The sequence below is a fragment of the Bos indicus x Bos taurus genome, chromosome 13, assembly GCF_003369695.1.
Source record: "Bos indicus x Bos taurus breed Angus x Brahman F1 hybrid chromosome 13, Bos_hybrid_MaternalHap_v2.0, whole genome shotgun sequence".
NCBI lineage: Eukaryota > Metazoa > Chordata > Mammalia > Artiodactyla > Bovidae > Bos > Bos indicus x Bos taurus.
Genome location: NC_040088.1, coordinates 76476084 through 76496856, shown reverse-complemented (window position 1 = coordinate 76496856; position 20773 = coordinate 76476084). Strand labels below are relative to the sequence as shown.

The window sequence follows — 20773 nt, the reverse complement described above, 5'->3', positions numbered from 1 at the left end:
ACCTTAGACAGAAACTTGCAACCCACCTATAATGGTTTCAATTTATAGTTTCAAGTAAAGACTAAATTGACTTTCACACACACATTTTAGGTTGGCTGGTGAACAAACCAGGAACCGAACAGAATTTTGGACCTAGGAAGGACTTTGGGGACCATTGAGCTAGACCCCTCTTTTACACATGAGGAAACTAAGGACAAAGAGACTTTTTTAAAACAAACAACTAATTTCATAAAATAGTAAAGAACCTGACCCCCTTGCTTCTCATCCAGGCTTCTAGTAAAATCAATTTACTTTGTTATAACATTTTGTAAATATCATCTATGCTTCTTGAAAATTCTCAAGTGGTCCCAGAAATTTTTTATTTTCCAATCCCATTTCCAACTCCAAATAAACTGATTAAAATTCATATTAAAATATGATTACACCTCATATTTACAAGTGTAATCTAGTAGAGAATTCATAAAATTTAGCATGGTGGAGGAATTTAGAAATTGTCTCTTGTTTAACTTTTTTTTTTCTCCTAAAGAAAACAAAACAGAACTTAAGTAACTTGTTAGATCCAGTGAGTCAGACACACAGTTAAGAGCAGAACCCAGCTGTCCTAACTCTCAGAATAGTCTTCGCTATTCCACATTATGTTTTACTTATAAAAGGAAGGGGCAGCATGATCTTGCAAAACCAACACCCACTGACTAACCGGCCGAGTTTGGGCAAGTCACTGGACTCTTGTAAAATAGGTTGCTTCACGATTTAGTGAGCACGGGTGATAAGCTGAGCTCTAAAGTCTCTTACTCCTTTCCGAGAGTCTGGAAGTTTTCAGACGGGGTTCAATATGCATGAGGTCATGGGATGGAGTGGGGAAAACAGAGTACTGCAACCTAACTCTGAGTAGTTTCAAAAGTTATACAAAAGGCGAGGGTAACAAAGTATCAGAAGAGAAAGGAGGGGAGCTCAGACCTGGAGATGGACAACTAGCTAGTGAATCCGTGGTTTCGGATGCAGAAAAGCGCTTCAGGTCACTCTCAACACGGAGGAAATGGACATGTGCCATAACCACAGGGTTTCCAGGATGTGAACTTCTCCTAAGTGCTGACTGTTCACCTCTCAGCACTCCTTCCCATTGTTCTGAGAACGCAGCTGGTATAGCTGGACAACTAATAGCAAATTACATAAATTATATACGTTGTTAAGGCCAAGAATTTGGTTTTCTTTCAACCCAGCATTCCATGATGGTAACTTAAAGCAAAAGAACAAAAAGAGGAGTCTGATGCTGATACATTTGAGGATGGAGTAACATGAATGCCATCAACCTTTTTCTGAAAAATAAGGCAGACCTCAAAGGCCGTTCCTAACACATTCCTCAGCTCACAATTTGTTATCAGGTGATTCTTACCAGTATGCATGTAGTTCATACCATTATTTACGTTTTCATAACCTCAGGTCATATGACTGGAAGAAAGCACCTGTTACAGAATTTCTTCATATTGAAACTTTTCTATAGTTATTCACTCTCTTCTTCCTTCAGATAAATCCAGTTCTTTTTTGCCTATAATCTGTTTTTCTTTCTCTCTCTACGCTAAAATCTTCCCTAAAAGGGCATGATACTTACTAAGGGCTGAGCGACCATGCATATAAATCTGAGGAAGTAATTCAGTTTTATCCCCATCCCTGGAACCCCCTATCTAGCCCATCAGTTGCATGCTTATATGTGGTCCTTTGAATGGACTTTCATAAATTCTAAGCAGAGATCGCTTTGAGATGAAAAGTGTTTTGAGTAGGTAAAGCCTAAATTCTGACAAGATAGATCAGGGCAACCCTTGCTAGCCAGACCCACACCAGCACCCTAAAGGTAGGGTTGGGGAAGGGGTGTGACTAGACACCTGGACACTGTGGAAAACTGGGGGGAAAAGCCCTGATCCCTGGCTGATGCAGCCCTGCTGCCCATCGGGAACACTTGCTCTACCTAAGAGTTATGTAGATGCCGAGCCCCCGCCATGCCAACCCCACTGTCATATCTCTGTCTCTGTGCCCACAGTCCTGTCTTCCCCTCTTTTTCTGGCTTCCTGGGCCAGTTCTAGGAGTCTGCCATCAGTGAGTCCTTTTAGGGTGATTTTTTTCCCTAGACACCTGTCTGTATTGTCCTCACCATATAATTTGCACCTCGTATTATCCTCTTGATTCTCTACTTGGAGATGCCCTCCAGATTAAACCCTATGATAGTCTTTCCCTAGTTTATGCGTTATGGCTTCTTACTCTAACTTATTTTTAACATTTTATATAAAGCATAGAAGAAGTATGGTTAATATTTCTTATACAATTTCATAAGCCTTTCATAGAGGTAAGTTCAATGTTAAAAAGATGGGAAAATCCAGAGTCAAATAGTTTTAAACAAAATAACAGATATCTATAGGGAAATTGGTAGGCTACAGAAAATCTTTCCACAGATTAGACAAAGGCATCCCTTCTTCTAACCAGATGTAGCTTCACAACGGCAAATGGAGCCAGGCTGGATTTCAACTCAACCCTAGACAACTATAAAAAGAGTCAAGTTGCATCACAGAAAAGGTTTAAAGGAGGTAGTCCTTTGAATTTTGTTTTAATAGAATTTTATTCTATTGTATATCATTCTAATCTTGGACAACGTTTCACAGCTTGGGCGTTCTATTGGTTAGATGGTAAATTTTATATAGTAGTAGCTATTTTGATAGAATTTATTTTCACACCAATGTGAATTGAGTGTCTAAGTCCATGCTAGGCCCTGGACTTTGGTCTAGCAATACAAACATGATACCTGACTCATGAAGCTTACAGCTCAGCAAAACAATCTCTATTTAGAAGGAAATTATATTTTTTTGACATTATACTTACTGATGAACTTGTTTTGCATAGTCTCCAGCAAAGCCTGGTGGGCATCTTCAGCTTGGAGAGCGTGTGAACATTCTCTGGCTAGTATGGTGCGCACGAGATGCTCCCCACACCCTAGAAATCCAAAGAAACCAAGAACGGTTGAGCAAAGGCAGTACTAAATATCCTTCTTGTCTTAGTAGCACTAAGATGCCCATATGCACCACTAAAGAAGTAGTTATGTTGGAAAATAATTCATTGATGGATGAAATGATTTCTATGCGTAATATATTTAGTAACTTCAGTCATGAGATTTGGCAGAAACTAAAGAAACACAGGACTGTCTAATCTTGAAAGGAAATGAAGAAAATAAAAATAATTCCCCTTTGTCATACGAATTATTCACATAAGACAGGAATTTAGATTCTCTACCTAGGAACTATTGAGGGTTCTGTTTCATTTCCTTTGCTGAATAATCACAAAAAACTGTTGTATAATTTCCACACAGTAGGTTCTTGCTGGTTATCTATTTCATATGTAATAGTATGTATATTTTAATCAAAAGCTCTTAAGTTCACGAAATTTAAACCAATACAAACTGATGTAACACACGGTTCTGTTTGGCTAGTGTGTATCTGACAGACATTAGGCAATAAATCTACTGTAAAAATATAAGCTGCAATTTTTAAAATAGTTCCATTCATTTCAGAAGTTTTTTCTCCATATGTAGACCTCTCCTCCTCTCCCTCCTCCCTGTGTCCCCATATACACATGCACATACGCATATACACATGTGTGTATATTATGTATACACGTACATTACACACTCATTGTCAAAAATACAAACTATTCAAAACCTGTCATGCTTTTTTTTTTTTTAAATCACCTATGTTTTGCCAGAAATCTTTGTTGTTGTTCAGTCATTGTGTCCAACCCTTGGCGACCCCATGGACTGCAGCCCGCCAGGCTCCTCTGTCCTTCACTATCTCCCAGAGTTTACTCAGATTCATGTCCATTGAGCTAGTGATGCTTTCTAACCATCTCATCCTCTGCCTCCCCCTTCTCCTTCTGCCTTCCATCTTTCCCAGCATCAGGGTCTTTTCCAATAAGTCAGCTGTTCACATCAGGGGGCCAAAGTATTGGAGTTTTAGTCTGACTGCCAGAAATACCTTTCCCATATTTTTTGGTAAAGTAAATATAAATCTCTTTCAAGATCTCGATATCTCCTTGAGAGTATCTATACTTAAGACCTTCATCTAGGTATGCAATTTAATATATAACTTGTGGGTAGGATTATGGTGATCCCTATTTTGTTAAAGCTTTGCACTATTATTTTTATAATTGGGGAAAAATTAAAATACAGCTAATAGAAAAGAAACCATTTTTGACACTTATTAAAAGTCCATAAAATTTAATTCCCTTTGTATATATATTTGATGTTGAACAGTGAAATGTTATACTCTAGAACAATAATAATTATTAGGAAATTGTCATATTATAAGCTAATTGGGTATTCAGAAGGTTATGTGCACATGACTCAAGTCAAACAGCTAAACCACATGAAGTTAACATTACATCAAAAATATACAGTATGTGGCAGAGAGGTTTTCCTCTCATGTTATACAGGAATATATACGGTTTTCCAATGGTTGGTTGTTTTCCAAGAAACTTAAAATTATCACTTCTTTTCTGACATATATCACCTTTAACATAAGAGCCTTGACATTAAAAGTTTGTTCTCCTGTAGGTTCCAAACCTGTGGCGGATTCATGTTGATGTATGGCAAAACCAATACAATATTGTAAAGTAAATAACCTTCAATTAAAATAAATAAATTTATATTAAAAAAAAAAAACAAAGAAATTCTGATTTCTGTGGTTTTATGCACAAATTTCTAAGGTTTCTTATGACATGCTGGCATACAGCTGAGGGCTTTCCTGGTGGCTCAGCTGGTAAACAGTCTGCCTGCAATGAGGGAGACCTGGGTTCAATCCCTGGATTGGGAAGATCCCCTGGAGAAAGGAATGGCAACCCACTCCAGTATTCTGCCCTGCAGGATTCAGTCCATGGGGTCACAAAGAGTCAGACACGACTGAGTGACTTTCACTTTCATACAGCTGAAGTGTGATTCAGAGGCTAATAGGTCCATTCTTTATCCGTTAATATTAGAAATAAGTCTTTCAATACATCTTCCTTTTGTTCTTAATCATGCAAGCAAGAGTGTATTTATTTCCTCATATTTTAGCAGAAAACATGGGTTATACAAAGAATGAAAACCTAACAACAAACCAAGAGGAAAAGTGATAAATAACGAATTCTTAAAGAGCTTAAAATGGTACACACTTATTTAGCATCAATAAGAAAGACAACTAAATGAACTAAATGAACTAATGAAACAAACAGTGAATTCACAGCTTATGTTTTAAAAAAACACCTTTGAAGATGCTGTGGAACCAATTAACTATTCTGAAAATGAATAAATGAAAGAAAACAATCAAGTGTTTCTCTGGCGTTCCTATAGGAACTCCATAGTAGGGTGGTCAGAATGTTTATAAAGGAAAATTCTCTTCATAGCACTGTCCTGGTTAATAAATGAAGAAGTCAACAAAATTAGAATAAAACAATTTGTAATCCATAATGTAATAATTGATAAAAGCAACAATCATCAATGGCTGTTAATATCACAAAAAGATATAATCAGATATATGTCCCTTGATAAAATTACACCTTTATAGTCTTGCCCCATGCCAAAAAAATTACACCTCAACCTGATCAAGCCTCTAAATTCAATTATTAATTTCCAGGAATAAAAAACATGTGCAAAACCTACAGCTAACTTCATACTTAGTTGTGAAACACTGAATTGTTTCTCCCTAATATCAGATTCTATGAAGACCTACAGGACCTTCTAGAACTAACACCCAAAAAAGATGTCCTTTTCATTATAGGGGACTGGAATGCAAAAGTAGGAAGTCAAGAAACACCTGGAGTAACAGGCAAATTTGGCCTTGGAATACGGAATGAAGCAGGGCAAAGACTGATAGAGTTTCTCCAAGAGAACACACTGGTCATATCAAACACCCTCTTCCAACAACACAAGAGAAGACTCTACACATGGACATCACCAGATGGTCAACACTGAAATCAAACTCATTATATTCTTTGCAGCCAAAAATGGAGAAGCCCTATACAGACAGCAAAAACAAGACCGGGAGCTGACTGTAGCTCAGATCGTGAACTCCTTATTGTCAAATTCAGAATTAAAATGAAGTAAGTAGGGAAAACCACTAGACGATTCAGGTATGACCTAAATCAAATCCCTTATGATTATACAGTGGAAGTGAGAAATAGATTTAAGGGACTAGATCTGACAGATAGAGTGCCTGATGAACTATGGATGGAGGTTTGTGACATTGTACAGGAGACAGGGATCAAGACCATGCCCATGGAAAAGAAATGCAAAAAAGCAAAATGGCTGTCTGGGGAGGCCTTACAAATAGCTGTGAAAAGAACAGAAGCAAAAAGCAAAGGAGAAAAGGAAAGATATAAGCATCTGAATGCAGATTTCCAAAGAATAGCAAGGAGAGATAAGAAAGCCTTCCTCAGCAATCAATGCAAAGAACTAGAGGAAAACAACAGAATGGGAAAGACTAGAGATCTCTTCAAGAAAATTAGAGATACCAAGGGAACATTTCATGCAAAGATGGGCTCAATAAAGGGCAGGAATGGTATGGACCTAACAGAAGCAGAAGATTTTAAGAAGAGGTGGCAAGAATACACAGAACTATACAAAAAAGATCTTCATGACCAAGATAATCATGATGGTGTGATCACTCACCCAGACCCAGACATCCTAGAATGTGAAGTCAAGTGGGCCTTAGAAAGCATCACTATGAACAAAGCTAGTGGAGGCGACGGAATTCCAGTTGAGCTATTTCAAATCCTAAAAGATGATGTTGTGAAAGTGCTGCACTCAACATGCCAGCAAATTTGGAAAACTCAGCAGTGGCTACAGGACCGGAAAAGGTCAGTTTTCATTCCGATCCCAAAGAAAGGCAATGCCAAAGAATGCTCAAGCTATTGCACAATTGCACTCATCTCACACGCTAGTAAAGTAATGCTCAAAATTCTCCAAGCCAGGCTTCAGCAATACATGAATGGTAAACTTCCAGATGTTCAAGCCGGTTTTAGAAAGGCAGAGGAACCAGAGATCAAATTGCCAACATCCACTGGATCATCGAAAAAGCAAGAGAGTTCCAGAAAAACATCTATTTCTGCTTTATTGACTATGCCAAAGCCTTTGACTGTGTGGATCACAATCAACTGTGGAAAATTCTTCAAGACATGGGAATACCGGACCACCTGACCTGCCTCTTGAGAAACCTATATGCAGGTCAGGAAGCAACAGTTAGAACTGGATATGGAACAACAGACTGGTTCCAAACAGGTAAAGGAGTACGTCAAGGCTGTATATTGTCACCCTGCTTATTTAAGAAATATGCAGAGTACATCATGAGAAACGCTGGGCTGGTAGATGCATAAGCTGGAATCATGATTGCTGGGAGATATATCAATAACCTCAGATATGCAGATGACACCACCCTTATGGCATAAAGTGAAGAGAAACTAAAAAGCCTCTTGATGAAAGTGAAAAGGAGAGTGAAAAAGTTGGCTTAAAGCTCAACATACAGAAAACTAAGATCATGGCATTCGGGTCCCATCACTTCATGGGAAATAGAAATGGAAACAGTGTCAGCCTTTATTTTTTGGGGCTCCAAAATCACTGCAGATGGTGATTGTAGCCATGAAATTAAAAGACGCTTACTCCTTGAAAGGAAAGTTATGACCAACCTAGATAGCATAGTAAAAAGCAGAGACATTACTTTGCCAACAAAGGTCTGTCTAGTCAAGGCTATGGTTTTTCCAGTGGTCATGTATGGATGTGAGAGTTGGACTGTGAAGAAAGCTGAGCACCAAAGAATTGATGCTTTTGAACTGTGGTGTTGGAGAAGACTCTTGAGAGTCCCTTGGACTGCAAGGAGATCCAACCAGTCCATTCTAAAGGAGATCAATCCTGGGTGTTCTTTGGAAGGAATGATGCTAAAGCTGAAACTCCAGTACTTTGGCCACCTCATGTGAAGAGTTGACTCATTGGAAAAGACTCTGATGCTGGGAGGGATTGGGAGCAGGAGGAGAAGGGGACGCCAGAGGATGAGATGGCTGGATGGCATCACCAACTTGATGGTCATGAGTTTGAGTGAACTCCGGGAGTTGGTGATGGACAGGGAGGCCTGGCGTGCTGCGATTCATGGGGTAGCAAGGAGTCGGACACGACTGAGTGACTGAACTGAACTGAACTGAATATCAGGAAAAAGGCAATGATATCTGCTTTTATCACTTTCATTCAACAATACTTCAAGCCACTGCACTCTGTCAAAATGAAGTAGAAAGCATAAAGATCAGAAAGGAAAGGTAAAAACTGCTTCTTTTGTAGATGATATAATTGTTTACACAGAAAAAATCCCAAAGGAATCTACAAAACCACCACTAGTATTATCTCTCCATGTTCTTCCCATCTGGCTAGGAGTCTAGGGCAAAGGTTGGCAGCAGACTCCTGTCTGGTACTTATCAGTCCCCAAAATATGAACTTGATTTCCACTTCTTCTCCATCCATGCACACAACAGATTGTTTCTGAGCACCTACTTGGTGCTACCGCCAGAGCACACAGCAGTAGGCAGAGGCGCTGCTACTGTTTTCAGATCTGCCCAGAGGTGCTGGACCCATGACTGTCTACTGAATACTCAGTGAATGGCCACCCTAGCCAGTCCAGATGCCTGTGCCTTGACTGAGTGCTTTACAGACCAAACCTGGGGATTTGGATGGAAACCCTGGATACAGGAGGCCCCTAGACATCCCCACAGCCTGCAGAGAGCCAGTCTCCATGGCCAGGTCTCTCCCATTAATCCCAACTTTTAGACTAGTTCCAGTTCACTCTCTCCTGGTGGGCTTTCTATTCCGGAGACTCCCACACCCAAAGACATCAGAATTATAACACATTTCCTCTCTCATGGGGATCCTCAGCCTCTAACAACCCATACTAAAGATGAATTCACAATAAAAAAATCACAAATCACACACACTGAGAGACTTATAAGGCAGAATGAGCATATGCAAAAACAGAGGGATTGCCAAACAAAGAAGTGGTGATAACAGAATAGTGGTTGACAAACATTTTATATTTTTAAAAAATTATAATAAAAATTTTAGCATTTCCTTGAAAGGAAAGTTATGACCAACCTAGATAGCATATTCAAAAGCAGAGACATTACTTTGCCAACAAAGGTCCATCTAGTCAAGGCTATGGTTTTTCCTGTGGTCATGTATAGATGTGAAAGTTGGACTGTGAAGAAAGCTGAGCGCCGAAGAATTGATGCTTTTCAACTGTGGTGTTGGAGAAGACTCTTGAGAGTCCCTTGGACTGCAAGGAGATCCAACCAGTTCATCCTAAAGGAGATCAGTCCTGGGTGTTCTTTGGAAGGACTGATGTTGAAGCTGAAACTGACTCATTTGAAAAGACCCTGATGCTGGGAAAGACTGAGGGCAGGAGGAAAAGGGGATGACTGAGGATGAGATGGTTGGATGGCATCACCGACTCGATGGACATGGGTTTGGGTGAACTCTGGGAGTTGGTGATGGACAGGGAGGCCTGGCGTGCTGCAGTTCATGGGGTCACAAAAAGTCGGATGCGACTGAGTGACTGAACTGAACTGAACTGAAACATTTTAGGCTTTGAAGGCTACGTATGATTCCTGTTAAATACTGTTTTATTTTTGTAACAACCCTTTTAAAAATTAAATATCATTTTTTGCTCATTGGGCATGCAAATACAGGCCATGGCCAGATTTGGCCCACTGATCTTAGTTTGACAAGCCTGATAATGGAAAAACCTATCATACAAAGATGAAAAGGGAGATCATTATCAAAAAAACAAAACATGGCAATCTGAGAGCCAGGGATTGGGAGAGGTGAGCAGATTTTCCAATGAATCAAATAAAACTTTACAGATTAAAAAAAAAAAAAAAAAAACTGTTTAAAACTCAATGCAAGAGAGAGAATTAGAAAATACACCCATGGGAAAAAACTTAAAAGCAGCCTAGAATGATAAAGAGACGGAAAATGAGTTAAGAAGCCTGAAGTGTAAAACGAGAAAATCCAACATACTAATAGGCATTTCAAAAGAGAAGAGGAAAAAATGAGGAAGGGGCATTAATATTTGAAGAAATAATAAATAAGAAATTCAAGAATTTAAGTTATAAGGAAATCCTTAAATCGAAGATACATACAGAGATCCAAAGAAAATGAATAAAAACAAATCCATCATTAATATACTATAGTGAAACTCTGGACCAAAGACAAAGAGAAAATATTAAAAACTAATCAAAGAAAATTAGCTCAGTTGGTAAAGAATCTGCCTGCAATCCAGGAGACCCCAGTTCGATTCATTGGTCGGGAAGATACTCTGGAGAAGGGATAGGCTACCCACTCCAGTATTCTTGGGCTTCCCTTGTGGCTCAGCTGGTAAAGAATCCACCTGGAATGCGGGAGACCTGGGTTTGATCCCTGGGTTGGCAAGATCCCCTGGAGAAGGGAAAGGCTACCCACTCCAGTATTCCGGCCTGGAGAATATAGTCCATGGGGTCGCAAAGAGTCAGACACGACTGAGCAACTCTCACTTTCACTTTCACTTTCAATCAAAGAAAAAGAAGATCTATAAAAAATTTTTTACCTTAACGGGTAAGTTACATATTCCCAAGCAACAGAAGAGGCCAGAAGAATAATATCTTAAAGCTAAAGATGATAAGGCAGTAAACAAACAAAACAACTTGTCAACCTAGAATTAGTTACACTTCCATTCAAGACTGAGGATCAACACAGTTTCAAATTTACAAACTCATTCCTTTGAGATTTAAGCTCCCAGCTTACTTCTACTATGCCCGACACCACACCTTCTCATAATTCTTGCTGATTTTAGCATCTACCTAGATAAATCTCTCAATATCTTAGCTTCTGGATTTTCTGATATCCTCTCTTCTGATTAACCACACTGTGTCATATGGTCACTCCTATGACAATGCCATAATCAGTAATATTAACTCTTCCACAGTCTCAGTTGCAATTACCCCACCCCTCCTATTTTTCCAACTCAACTCTTGACCACTCTAATTGCAACATTCCCTCCACTTCACCAAAAAGTGCCATTCCATTAATTCCGTGGCTTTATAACTATTCCTCACTGCTCTCAGATCCTCACCCCCACCTTATCCAACTAAAATCCCATGCTTCATTAACATGTATCTATTCTCTTACTCCTGAAAGTCAAGTCTCGCTCACGCATCAAACTTAACTGGCAAAAGCCTACGCTGGAGTATCAGCCAGAATAACTACACGAGGCTGCAAAAGCAAACCACCCCCACATCTCAGTAGCTTAACAACAAAAATATTTGCCATTAATGCTGTAAGTTATACCTGGGTCACCAGAGAGTGTGCCTCAGATAATCACCCGGGAACAAACCCAGGCTGATGGAGGCTCCATCATCTATAACAGCACCTCCTGGATCATATTCCCACCAGGAGAATGAGAGGGCTACTAAAGACCATCTTACAGCTTTAGCCTGGAGGTCACACATATCATTTCCACTCTAGTCCACTGGCCAGAAATAGCCACAACGTCTCAGCAATTGCAACAGGGCTGTGAAATACAGAGGAGCATATGGATATTCAGGAAGCACTACATTAAATGTCTCTGGGACATCGGAGTAAACCCAACTTCCCATGCTTGCACCTGCACAGCTAAGCGAGGCACAGCTCTCATCCTGCGACCACGGGGTGACATTCATGAGCAAGAAGGCCCACCTGCTGAGAAAAGCTGGAGAGGAAGGACAGCCCCAGGCACCACACAGCACTGCTGAGTAGTCCAGTCAGTCCTGGCTCCTCCGAGGCTTTGTGTTAAGCGGGATTTAACACAAAAGCAAAAAAAAAAAAAAAAAAAAGGCAAACTGTTTAAACGTCTACAATTGAGTTCTCTTCTTTAAGCCCAAATTCATTCTACTTTTTTTTCTTTATATTGGTTTTATATATATATATATATATAACATGAAATTTACCATTTAATCATTTTTTAAGTGTAGAATTCAGTGGCATTCTTATTCAGATTGTACAACTATCACAACCATCCATCTCCAGCACTTTTCCATCTTCCCAAACTGAAACTCTGCACCCATTCAACAACCCCTCATACCCCACTTCTCCCCAACCCTGGCAACCATCATTCTACTTTCCATTTCTATGAATTTGACTACTCTAGGTATCTCACGTAAGTGGAATCATACACTTTTCTCCTTTTCTGACTGATTTAATTTGCTTAATATAATGTCCCCAAGGCTCATTTCTTACTGAAACAGGTTTCAGAATTCCCTTCCTTTTCAAGGCTGAATAACATTCCACCATATGCACATACCACATTTGGCTTATCTGTTCACCTGCCAACGGACACTCGGGACCAAATGCACTCCTAATCTACATAAAGAGCCATTTACTGGTGAAAGAAAATGGCTTGGCAAACTTTGCACCAAAAGAAGACCACTTCTTTCACCCAATTATACAACTTCGCATTGAGTCAATTTCTGATAAGTTTATGCAAATGTATTTATCAGACACCATTAGAAGACATGAAAAAAGACTTTATTAACTGAGCTATTTCGGAAAATTCATGATACATTTAATTTCTACCATCAACCAAATTTTTTAATTTGCCTGAATAAATATGAGTAATTTGATTAAAATAAATCCTTATGGTGCCTGAAAATGGAGTCTTAGATAATTAAGAGCCCCTTTTATCTGTGTAAAGGATGACCACTTCTCTGAGCCACGTGAAATCACTTCCAGGAAGCCATTGTTAGAGCGCTTATGTGTGGGTTTGTTTAGAATCTAGAAGAATTAATGAAGTATTTTTATTTTTTCCTCATCTTGACATTTCCATCAATGTCATCATTTCTCTAGTTAACACTGGCCAAGTTACAAAAGAACTTCTCTGTATCTTTACTAAAGGAAAGACCTGAGAACTGTGGTCTTGTTCAGAGACCTTCTGTATTCCATGTATTCAATTTTCTCATTCTCTCCCTCTCCCTCTGTCTCTCTCACCCACACACACACCCCTACCTTAAGGCCACAAGTTCCTGCAAAGTAGGAGGTCAGTATTTTTCTATTCTACAGTCAGACTGATGTCTGAATCCAGATGATTTAAACCTCAGTTTCCTCAACTGTAAAAATGGAAGATAGGAGTCATAACTACCTCACAAGGACAAAATGAAAGAACACGCATGGAACATTTGGTGTGAGGCTGGGCACTGAAAAAGCACTTCACGCTGCGGTGAGGATACTGACTGCCTTAAGAAAAACCATTAGCTATCATTTTCTGTCTCTCCTCATCCTATTCTCTGTATTTTGTTTCTGTTAGAACAAGGTGATTCCCAGCTGGCCTGACAACCATCACTGAGAGCCTAGAATATAGTTAAAAAGGAGTTTAGCCTTTAACTTGCAATTCTGAAGTCTGCTGTTTCCAAGAAAGCTGAGCCCTCAAGCAAGGGTCAAAATGATCATGTGGTTAAACCTTGCATTATCAGAACAAAACAAATAATATGATGAAGATTTCACTTAGCTTGGTAGGAAACATTTTAATAGTGGTTCTCCAGGGATTATGGATTATACGTGATTTTTCATTCAATATGTACTCCTCTTATTTTTCCCAATTTCTGTAATAAACGCCTATCGCTTTTTTCCAAGAAGTTCAATGCCCAACATCAATGTTACACTCCTGCATTCACCATACTTTCTCTTCAGGTAAGATGGTAAAGGGCAAGGCAGGGTCTCCTGTAATGAGATTTGGTCTCATACACTTCACTGTCCTGTATATGAGTTCATGAATGAATGCTACAGGTGTTTTATTTTATCCAACCTCCATCCAGGTGTTTTATCCATTTGGTATTTTTACCTCAGCATTATTGATAGATGTATCCATCAAATTATTAATAAGATAATTAAAAACATGTAACATAATAGTCCAATAGTCATATTGTCAAACCATGTTTTACTTCCAAAAGGTTAAGTAGCACAATGAAAAGCATTTGCATTAAGGACTGCTGCTGCTGCTGCTAAGTCGCTTCAGTCGTGTCCGACTCTGTGCGACCCCATGGACGGCAGCCCACCAGGCTCCCCCATCCCTGGGATTTTCCAGGCAAGAGTACTGGAGTGGGGTACCATTGCCTTCTCCATGCATTAAGGACAGAGACACACAAAAACTTACCGACTCTTGGGTGACACTCAAGACACATCTTCATTGCATCTCAAGATAATTTTCAGTTGTTTTATCTTTGTCTCATTTAGTGGTGGCAGCAGTGGTAGGAATGGAGCCAGATTATTACAAAATGAAAGCTCAAAGGCCCTTATGTGTCCAGTGTGTAAAGCAGTGTTCATACGCAGGGTTTTGATGCAGCATTTACACAGTAGAGGATTTGGATGTAATTCCCCCAGAGGACCTCAACAGGAGATTAGGATTTTTAAGTATAACTCCTAATCTTACAGACCTTCTCGCCTTCTGGAGACTCTCGATTTCTTCCAAACAACTCTAACCTCAGTACTGATCAAAAGAGTCCCCAGAAGGGGTGAGTGAAGCTGCATTCACAGGACAGAATAACCCACATTTCCAGGCTGCCTGCACCCCAGAGCAGGATCAGGGGCCACAAAAGCTCACAGTCACTGCTCCTGGCACACCACGCATCTCCGAGGCTTGCTGATGACTTTGAAGTATTTATGTCATCTTATAAATGCTGCTGTTCACTCTTGCTGTGGCGAGTGGGCATCTGAAAATCTTTCAACACATCCCCTGTTAGAAGTCCACAGGGACAGAGAAGTAATGAGGAAAGATCTTTCCAAATTTAAAAGGAAACATTTGGGACTTCAGTTTCCACTATTGCAACATCTCTTTTTCAACAAAGGAATTTATTACGTGGTACGTCACCTTTTCCCTGTCAGAGGATTTACGGCCAATTTTGGAGTTGGGTTACTTCTGGTTTTCAAGCTTGTCTTGTGAAATTAAAGAGAGGGCTGCCTTAAAAATGATAGAACACACGTGATTTCACTCTTCACAGTGTCCCCATAGTTATCAAACCTGGAACCTATTATATACAAGAAGAAAACATAAGGGGCTTTATAAAGAGATGGAGTGAGTAGTGAAGATGTGTGAGCCAGTCTGGCCCAACGGGCATGGGCACCAACACACACTTGGTGTCCCCCCAGTGTTCAGTTCTCTCTAACCTCTCCCCCATCAGCACCCGGTGGCTATCTACAGTAATCTACCAAAAACAACTCAGGTTTTTTCTTATAAACCATAAATAACCAACAGAAAAAGCAATTTTACAATTATCTCTTAAAGACCTCATCTCCTACAGACCAGGATGCAGCTGATATATGCTTTAACATTTCATAATTATTTAAAATACAGAAAAATATATAAGAACAATGACAAAAAGGAAAATCTCTCATCTAGAGCACAGTGCTAAATATACTTAATGCATATGCTAAATATACTTAGTGTGTATGCTAAATATACTTAATCCTGGATATTTAGACTGCAAGGAGATCCAACCAGTCCATTCTGAAGGAGATCAGCCCCGGGATTTCTTTGGAAGGAATGATGCTAAAGCTGAAACTCCAGTACTTTGGCCACCTCATGTGAAGAGTTGACATTGGAAAAGACCCTGATGCTGGGAGGGATTGGGGGCAGGAGGAGAAGGGGACGACAGAGGATGAGATGGCTGGATGGCATCACCAACTCGATGGACGTGAGTCTGAGTGAACTCCGGGAGTTGGTGATGGACAGGGAGGCCTGGCGTGCTGCGGTTCATGGGGTGGCAGAGTCGGACACGACTGAGCGACTGAACTGAACTGAACTGATATTCATGTCTATTTTATTGAGAATGTATAATCAAACCACAGAAGATCTATCTACTACATAAATGGAAAGAATTCTAGTTTTGTGAATGCAAATATCTGCATACAAAAAAAGAGCTTCCAAAAAAAATGAGTGTGAAAAGCCTTTATCCAGTTTGCCACATCAGAGAGCCAGGGGTCTGTGGCTGACAACACAGAGGTGCCCACCCTGAAGTTTAAGGTGCTCCATCTTTCTCTGGGCCCTGCTCTTCAGCAGTGTCCCATCTCAATGTGAGGACATATCCGACATTTACTGTTAGCCTCAATACAGATGATGAAACAGGATCCTGCTTCCTGCTCTAAGTTTTCCCAATTTAGTTATCTAAACACGACACGCTCATCAGGGCACTGGGGACAAACGGTGCCAGGCAGCAGAAAGATTCAGAGAACACCACCTCACAGAAGTGGGGTTCCTTGGCTTATGTTGGAGCCCATAAAATTCTATCACTACTATTGCACGTGTCTGGAAAACATTCTACGTGTGTGAAGGGCAGACTACTCTCCAGGAGAGAATTTCATTAGAGCAGTGGCTGCCGCAGGAGCAGCAAGCACCGATTCCATGTCTGGCTAATGCTTCTGTACATCTCCCCTCTGGACTTCTGTTCCACTGCGGAAATGAGGGGAACCACCTCTGCCCATGGAACCTGAAATGAGTCACTTAAGACCTCTGTATCTCAGGTTCCGCCCTAGAAAACATAAATGGCTTAGGCTTAAATGGTTTCAAATTCCTTGGGACAAAATTTATAGCTGGAAATACTTCTGGAATGTCAATAACTTTCTGGTTAAAATTAAGTTAAGAGGCTCATAATAAACAAACCACTTAAAAAAACCCTTTTTAAAAAGCTGTTAATTCATGAAATAGTGTATTTAGATTGTTTTTTCTAACCTACTTGTTTTTAAGGGGGAAGATAAAAAGTGACTGATTCACTGTTAAGAGATCAACTACTGCACACCTGGCACTGTCAGAACATCATCGCTGTAAAGCCCTACAATTCACTTGCAAAAGGAAGGTACTGTCATCCTAATTTGACAAATAAGAAACATGAAGTGGAAGAACTAAGATTCTAAAATGCAAGTCTTAAAACTCCAAGTAAAATGCTTATTCCAAGAGAGTACACCACTACAGAAATAAGGCTAATACCATCCCACAAACAAAGAAAATATAAGCAAAGAAAGCTCAAAAGCCTGAATCCATGACTAAGATCAAAGTAGTAGTTAGCTGGAGATAAGCAGCACAACAAATTCTGCCGCCAATACTTAGGACCGGAGATAGCCCCCAATCTTAACTATGACATTCTAAAAACAATCACTAAATTAACCCCAAGGGAATTAATGTCAAAATTGGAGACTTTATTTTGCATCAAACCAGAGACTGCATTGTATGAGTTAAAAAAAAGGCCAAAACGTAGCTGTAAACAATCTACAATAATGTAGATGTGATGTAATTAAAATAAATTTCAGCACACATATAGAGAAGATGGAGAAGCTCTACACCGTCAGCAAAAACAAGACCGGGAACTGACTGTGGATCAGATCATGAACTCCTTATTGCCAAATTCAGACTAAAATTGAAGAAAGTAGGGAAAACCAATAGACCATTCAGGTATGAACTAAATCAAATCCCTTACAATTATACAGTGGAAGTGAGAAACAGATTTAAGGGACTAGACTGATAGAGTGCCTGAAGAACTATGGATGGAGGTTCGTGATAATGTACAGGAAGCAGTGATCAAGACCATCCCCAAGAAAAAAGAAATGCAAAAAGGTGAAATGGTTGTCTGAGGAGGCCTTACAAATAGCTATGAAAAGAAGAGAAGGAAAAGGCAAAGGAGAAATGGAAAGATATATCCATTTGAATGCAGAGTTCCAAAGAATAGCAAGGAGAGAGAAGAAAGCCTTCCTCAGTGATCAGTGCAAAGAAATAGAGGAAAACAATAGAATGGGAAAGATAGAGACTTCTTCAAGAAAATGAGAGATACCAAAGGAACATTTCATTCAAAGATGGGCACAAGAAAGGACAGAAACAGTATTGGACCTAACAGAAGCAGAAGATATTAAGAAGAGGTGGCACGAATACACAGAAGAACTGTACAAAAAACATCTTCACAATCCAGATAATCATGATGGCATGATCACTCACCTAGAGCCAGATATCCTGGAATGTGAAGTCAAGTGGGCCTTAGGAAGCATCACTAGGAACAAAGCTAGTGGAGGTGATGGAATTCCAGTTGAGCTATTTCAAATCCTTAAAGATGATGCTGTGAAAGTGCTGCACTCAATGTGCCAGCAAATTTGGAAAACTCAGCAGTGGCCACAGGACTGGAAAAGGTCAATTTTCATTCCAATCCCAAAGAAAGGCAATGCCTAACAATCTTCAAACCACTGCAAAATTGCACTGATCTCACACGCTAGGAAAGTAATGCTCAAAATTCTCCAAGCCAGGCTTCAACAGTACATGAACCATGAACTTCTAGATGTTAAGGCTGGATTTAGAAAAGGCAGAGGAACCAGAAATCAAATTGCCAACATCCACTGGATCATCAAAAAAGCAAGGAGTTCCACAAAAACATCTACTTCTGCTTTATTGATTATGCCAAAACCTTTGACAGTGTGGCTCACAACAAACTGTGGAAAATTTTAAAAGAGATGGGAATACCTGACCTGCCTCTTGAGAAATCTGTATACAGGTCAAGAAGCAGCAGTTAGAACTGGACATGGAACAACAGAATGGTTCCAAATCGGGAAAGGAGTACATCAAGGCTACATATTGTCACCCTGATTATTTAACTTATATGCAGAATACATCATGAGAAATGCTGGACTGAATGAAGCACAAGCTGGAATCAAGATTGCTGGGAAAAATATCAATAACTTCAGATATGCAGATGACACCACAGCTATGGCAGAAAGCAAAGAAGAACTAAAGAGCCTCTTGATGAAAGTGAAAGAGGAGAGTGAAAACGCTGGATTAAAATTCAACATTCAGAAAACTAAGATCATGGCATTCGGGTCCCATCACTTCATGGCAAATAGAAGGGGAAACGATGGAAACTGTAACAGACTTTATTTTCTTGGGCTCCAAAATCACCATAGGTGGTAACTGCACCCAAGAAATCAAAAGACGCTTGTTCCTTGGAAGAAAAGTTATAACCAACCTAGACAGCATATTAAAAAGCAGAGACATTACTTTGCTGACAAAGGTCCGTCTAGTCAAAGCTATGGATTTTCCATTAATCATGTATGGATGTAAGAGTTGGACTAGAAAGAAAGCTGAGCACTGAAGAATTGATATTTTTGAACTGTGGTGTTGGAGTAGACTCTTGAGAGTCCCTTGGACTGCAAGGAGATCCAACCAGTCCATCCTAAAGGAAATCAGTCCTGAATATTCATTGGAAGGACTGATGCTAAAGCTGAAACTCCAATACTTTGGCTGCCTGATGTGAAGAGCTGACTCATTTAAAAAGACCCTGATGCTGGGAAAGATTGAGGGCAGGAGGAGAAGGGGTCTACAGAGGACGAGATGGTTGGATGGCATCACCAACTCAATGGACATGAGTTTGAGCAAGCTCCAGGAGTTGGTGGTGGACAGGGAGGCCTGGTGTGCTGCGGTTCATGGGGTCACAAAGAGTCAGACATGACTGAGCAACTGAACTGAACATTGTAATATATGCCAGATCTCAAAGCCCGGGAAACAAACAATGGATTTATACTGTTAAAAGAATCTCACATTTGTGAAGTAATATATTATTATTCTACACAGACTATGGTAAATTAATGATGCATATGTAATATCTAGAGCAACCACAAAAAACATAATACACAAAAGTATAATAAAATGTTAATAGAGGAAAAGAAAATGAAATATTAAAAAAATAATCAAACCAAAGGATATAGGAAAAGAAGAACAGAGAAACCAAAGAGCAAATAGAAAACAAAAAGCAGGATGGTAGATTTAGTCCAAGCATATCTATAATTACATTAAGTGTAAATGGACTAAGCACTCTATATGTAAAAGGCTCAGATTATCAATGTGGATTAACTTTAAAAGGGTATTGACCCAGCTTGTTTATAAGAAACATACATTAATATAAAGACATGATAGGCTAATAGTAAACATAGTATTACATGGAACATAATATACCAGACAAGCAGTAAGTGTAAGAAAGCTGATTTGACTATATTAATGTTAAGCAAAGTAAACACCAAAACAAAGATTATCTAGAGATAAAGAATATTTTATAACAATAAAAGTACCAGTTTGTCAACATACAAAGTGTTAAAAGTTAAAATATATTTTTATTTTATAGAACAACTATATGAACAAATACTATGGAAACATAATATTTAGTGAAAAAAGCAAGTCACAGAGGACGGTATATCACATAACACCATATTCCTATGGCTCAATAAAAATCATAAAACCAAATAATATACTGGTTAGAGATGTATACACATGTGTGATTAAACTTTTCTTAAGCTAAAAAATGATACACAGAATTCAGGATAATAGTTTTACTTCTGGAGGACAGGCAGGGGTTTGGGAAAGAGTAGACATGGATACTATTACTAACGTTCATTTGTAACCTAATGATAAGTTCAATGAATTTAATTTCATTTTGTTTCATAACTTACTTATGTAATATAGTATTTTATATGTAGCCAATATTGCCATTTTAAAAAACTTAGTTCTTAATAAGAAAAGATACAATTAGTCAATACCCACCAATATCCTTAAAAATAATCAATCCTTTTGAGTCTTAAGGAGTATTTCTAGGAATTTTGGTAAGGAAATACACAAGTATACAACTGTTAAACACAAGAAAATCACTGTTTTTAAAACAGCAAAAAGCAAACAATAAAAAACAGGAATTAACAACTCAT

At 39.2% G+C, this 20773-nt stretch overlaps 1 protein-coding gene across 6 annotated transcripts in view; it reads right to left on the bottom strand.

Moving 5' to 3' along the window:
* Positions 1 to 20773, bottom strand: part of TASP1 (taspase 1) — a 317056-nt gene that overhangs the window by 154249 nt on the left and 142034 nt on the right. For all 6 annotated transcript variants that reach the window (XM_027560288.1, XM_027560285.1, XM_027560289.1 and 3 more), the window contains one exon: positions 2869 to 2979. In XM_027560288.1, coding sequence (XP_027416089.1) covers positions 2869 to 2979 — 111 coding nt within the window. The remainder of the gene's footprint in view (positions 1 to 2868; positions 2980 to 20773) is intronic.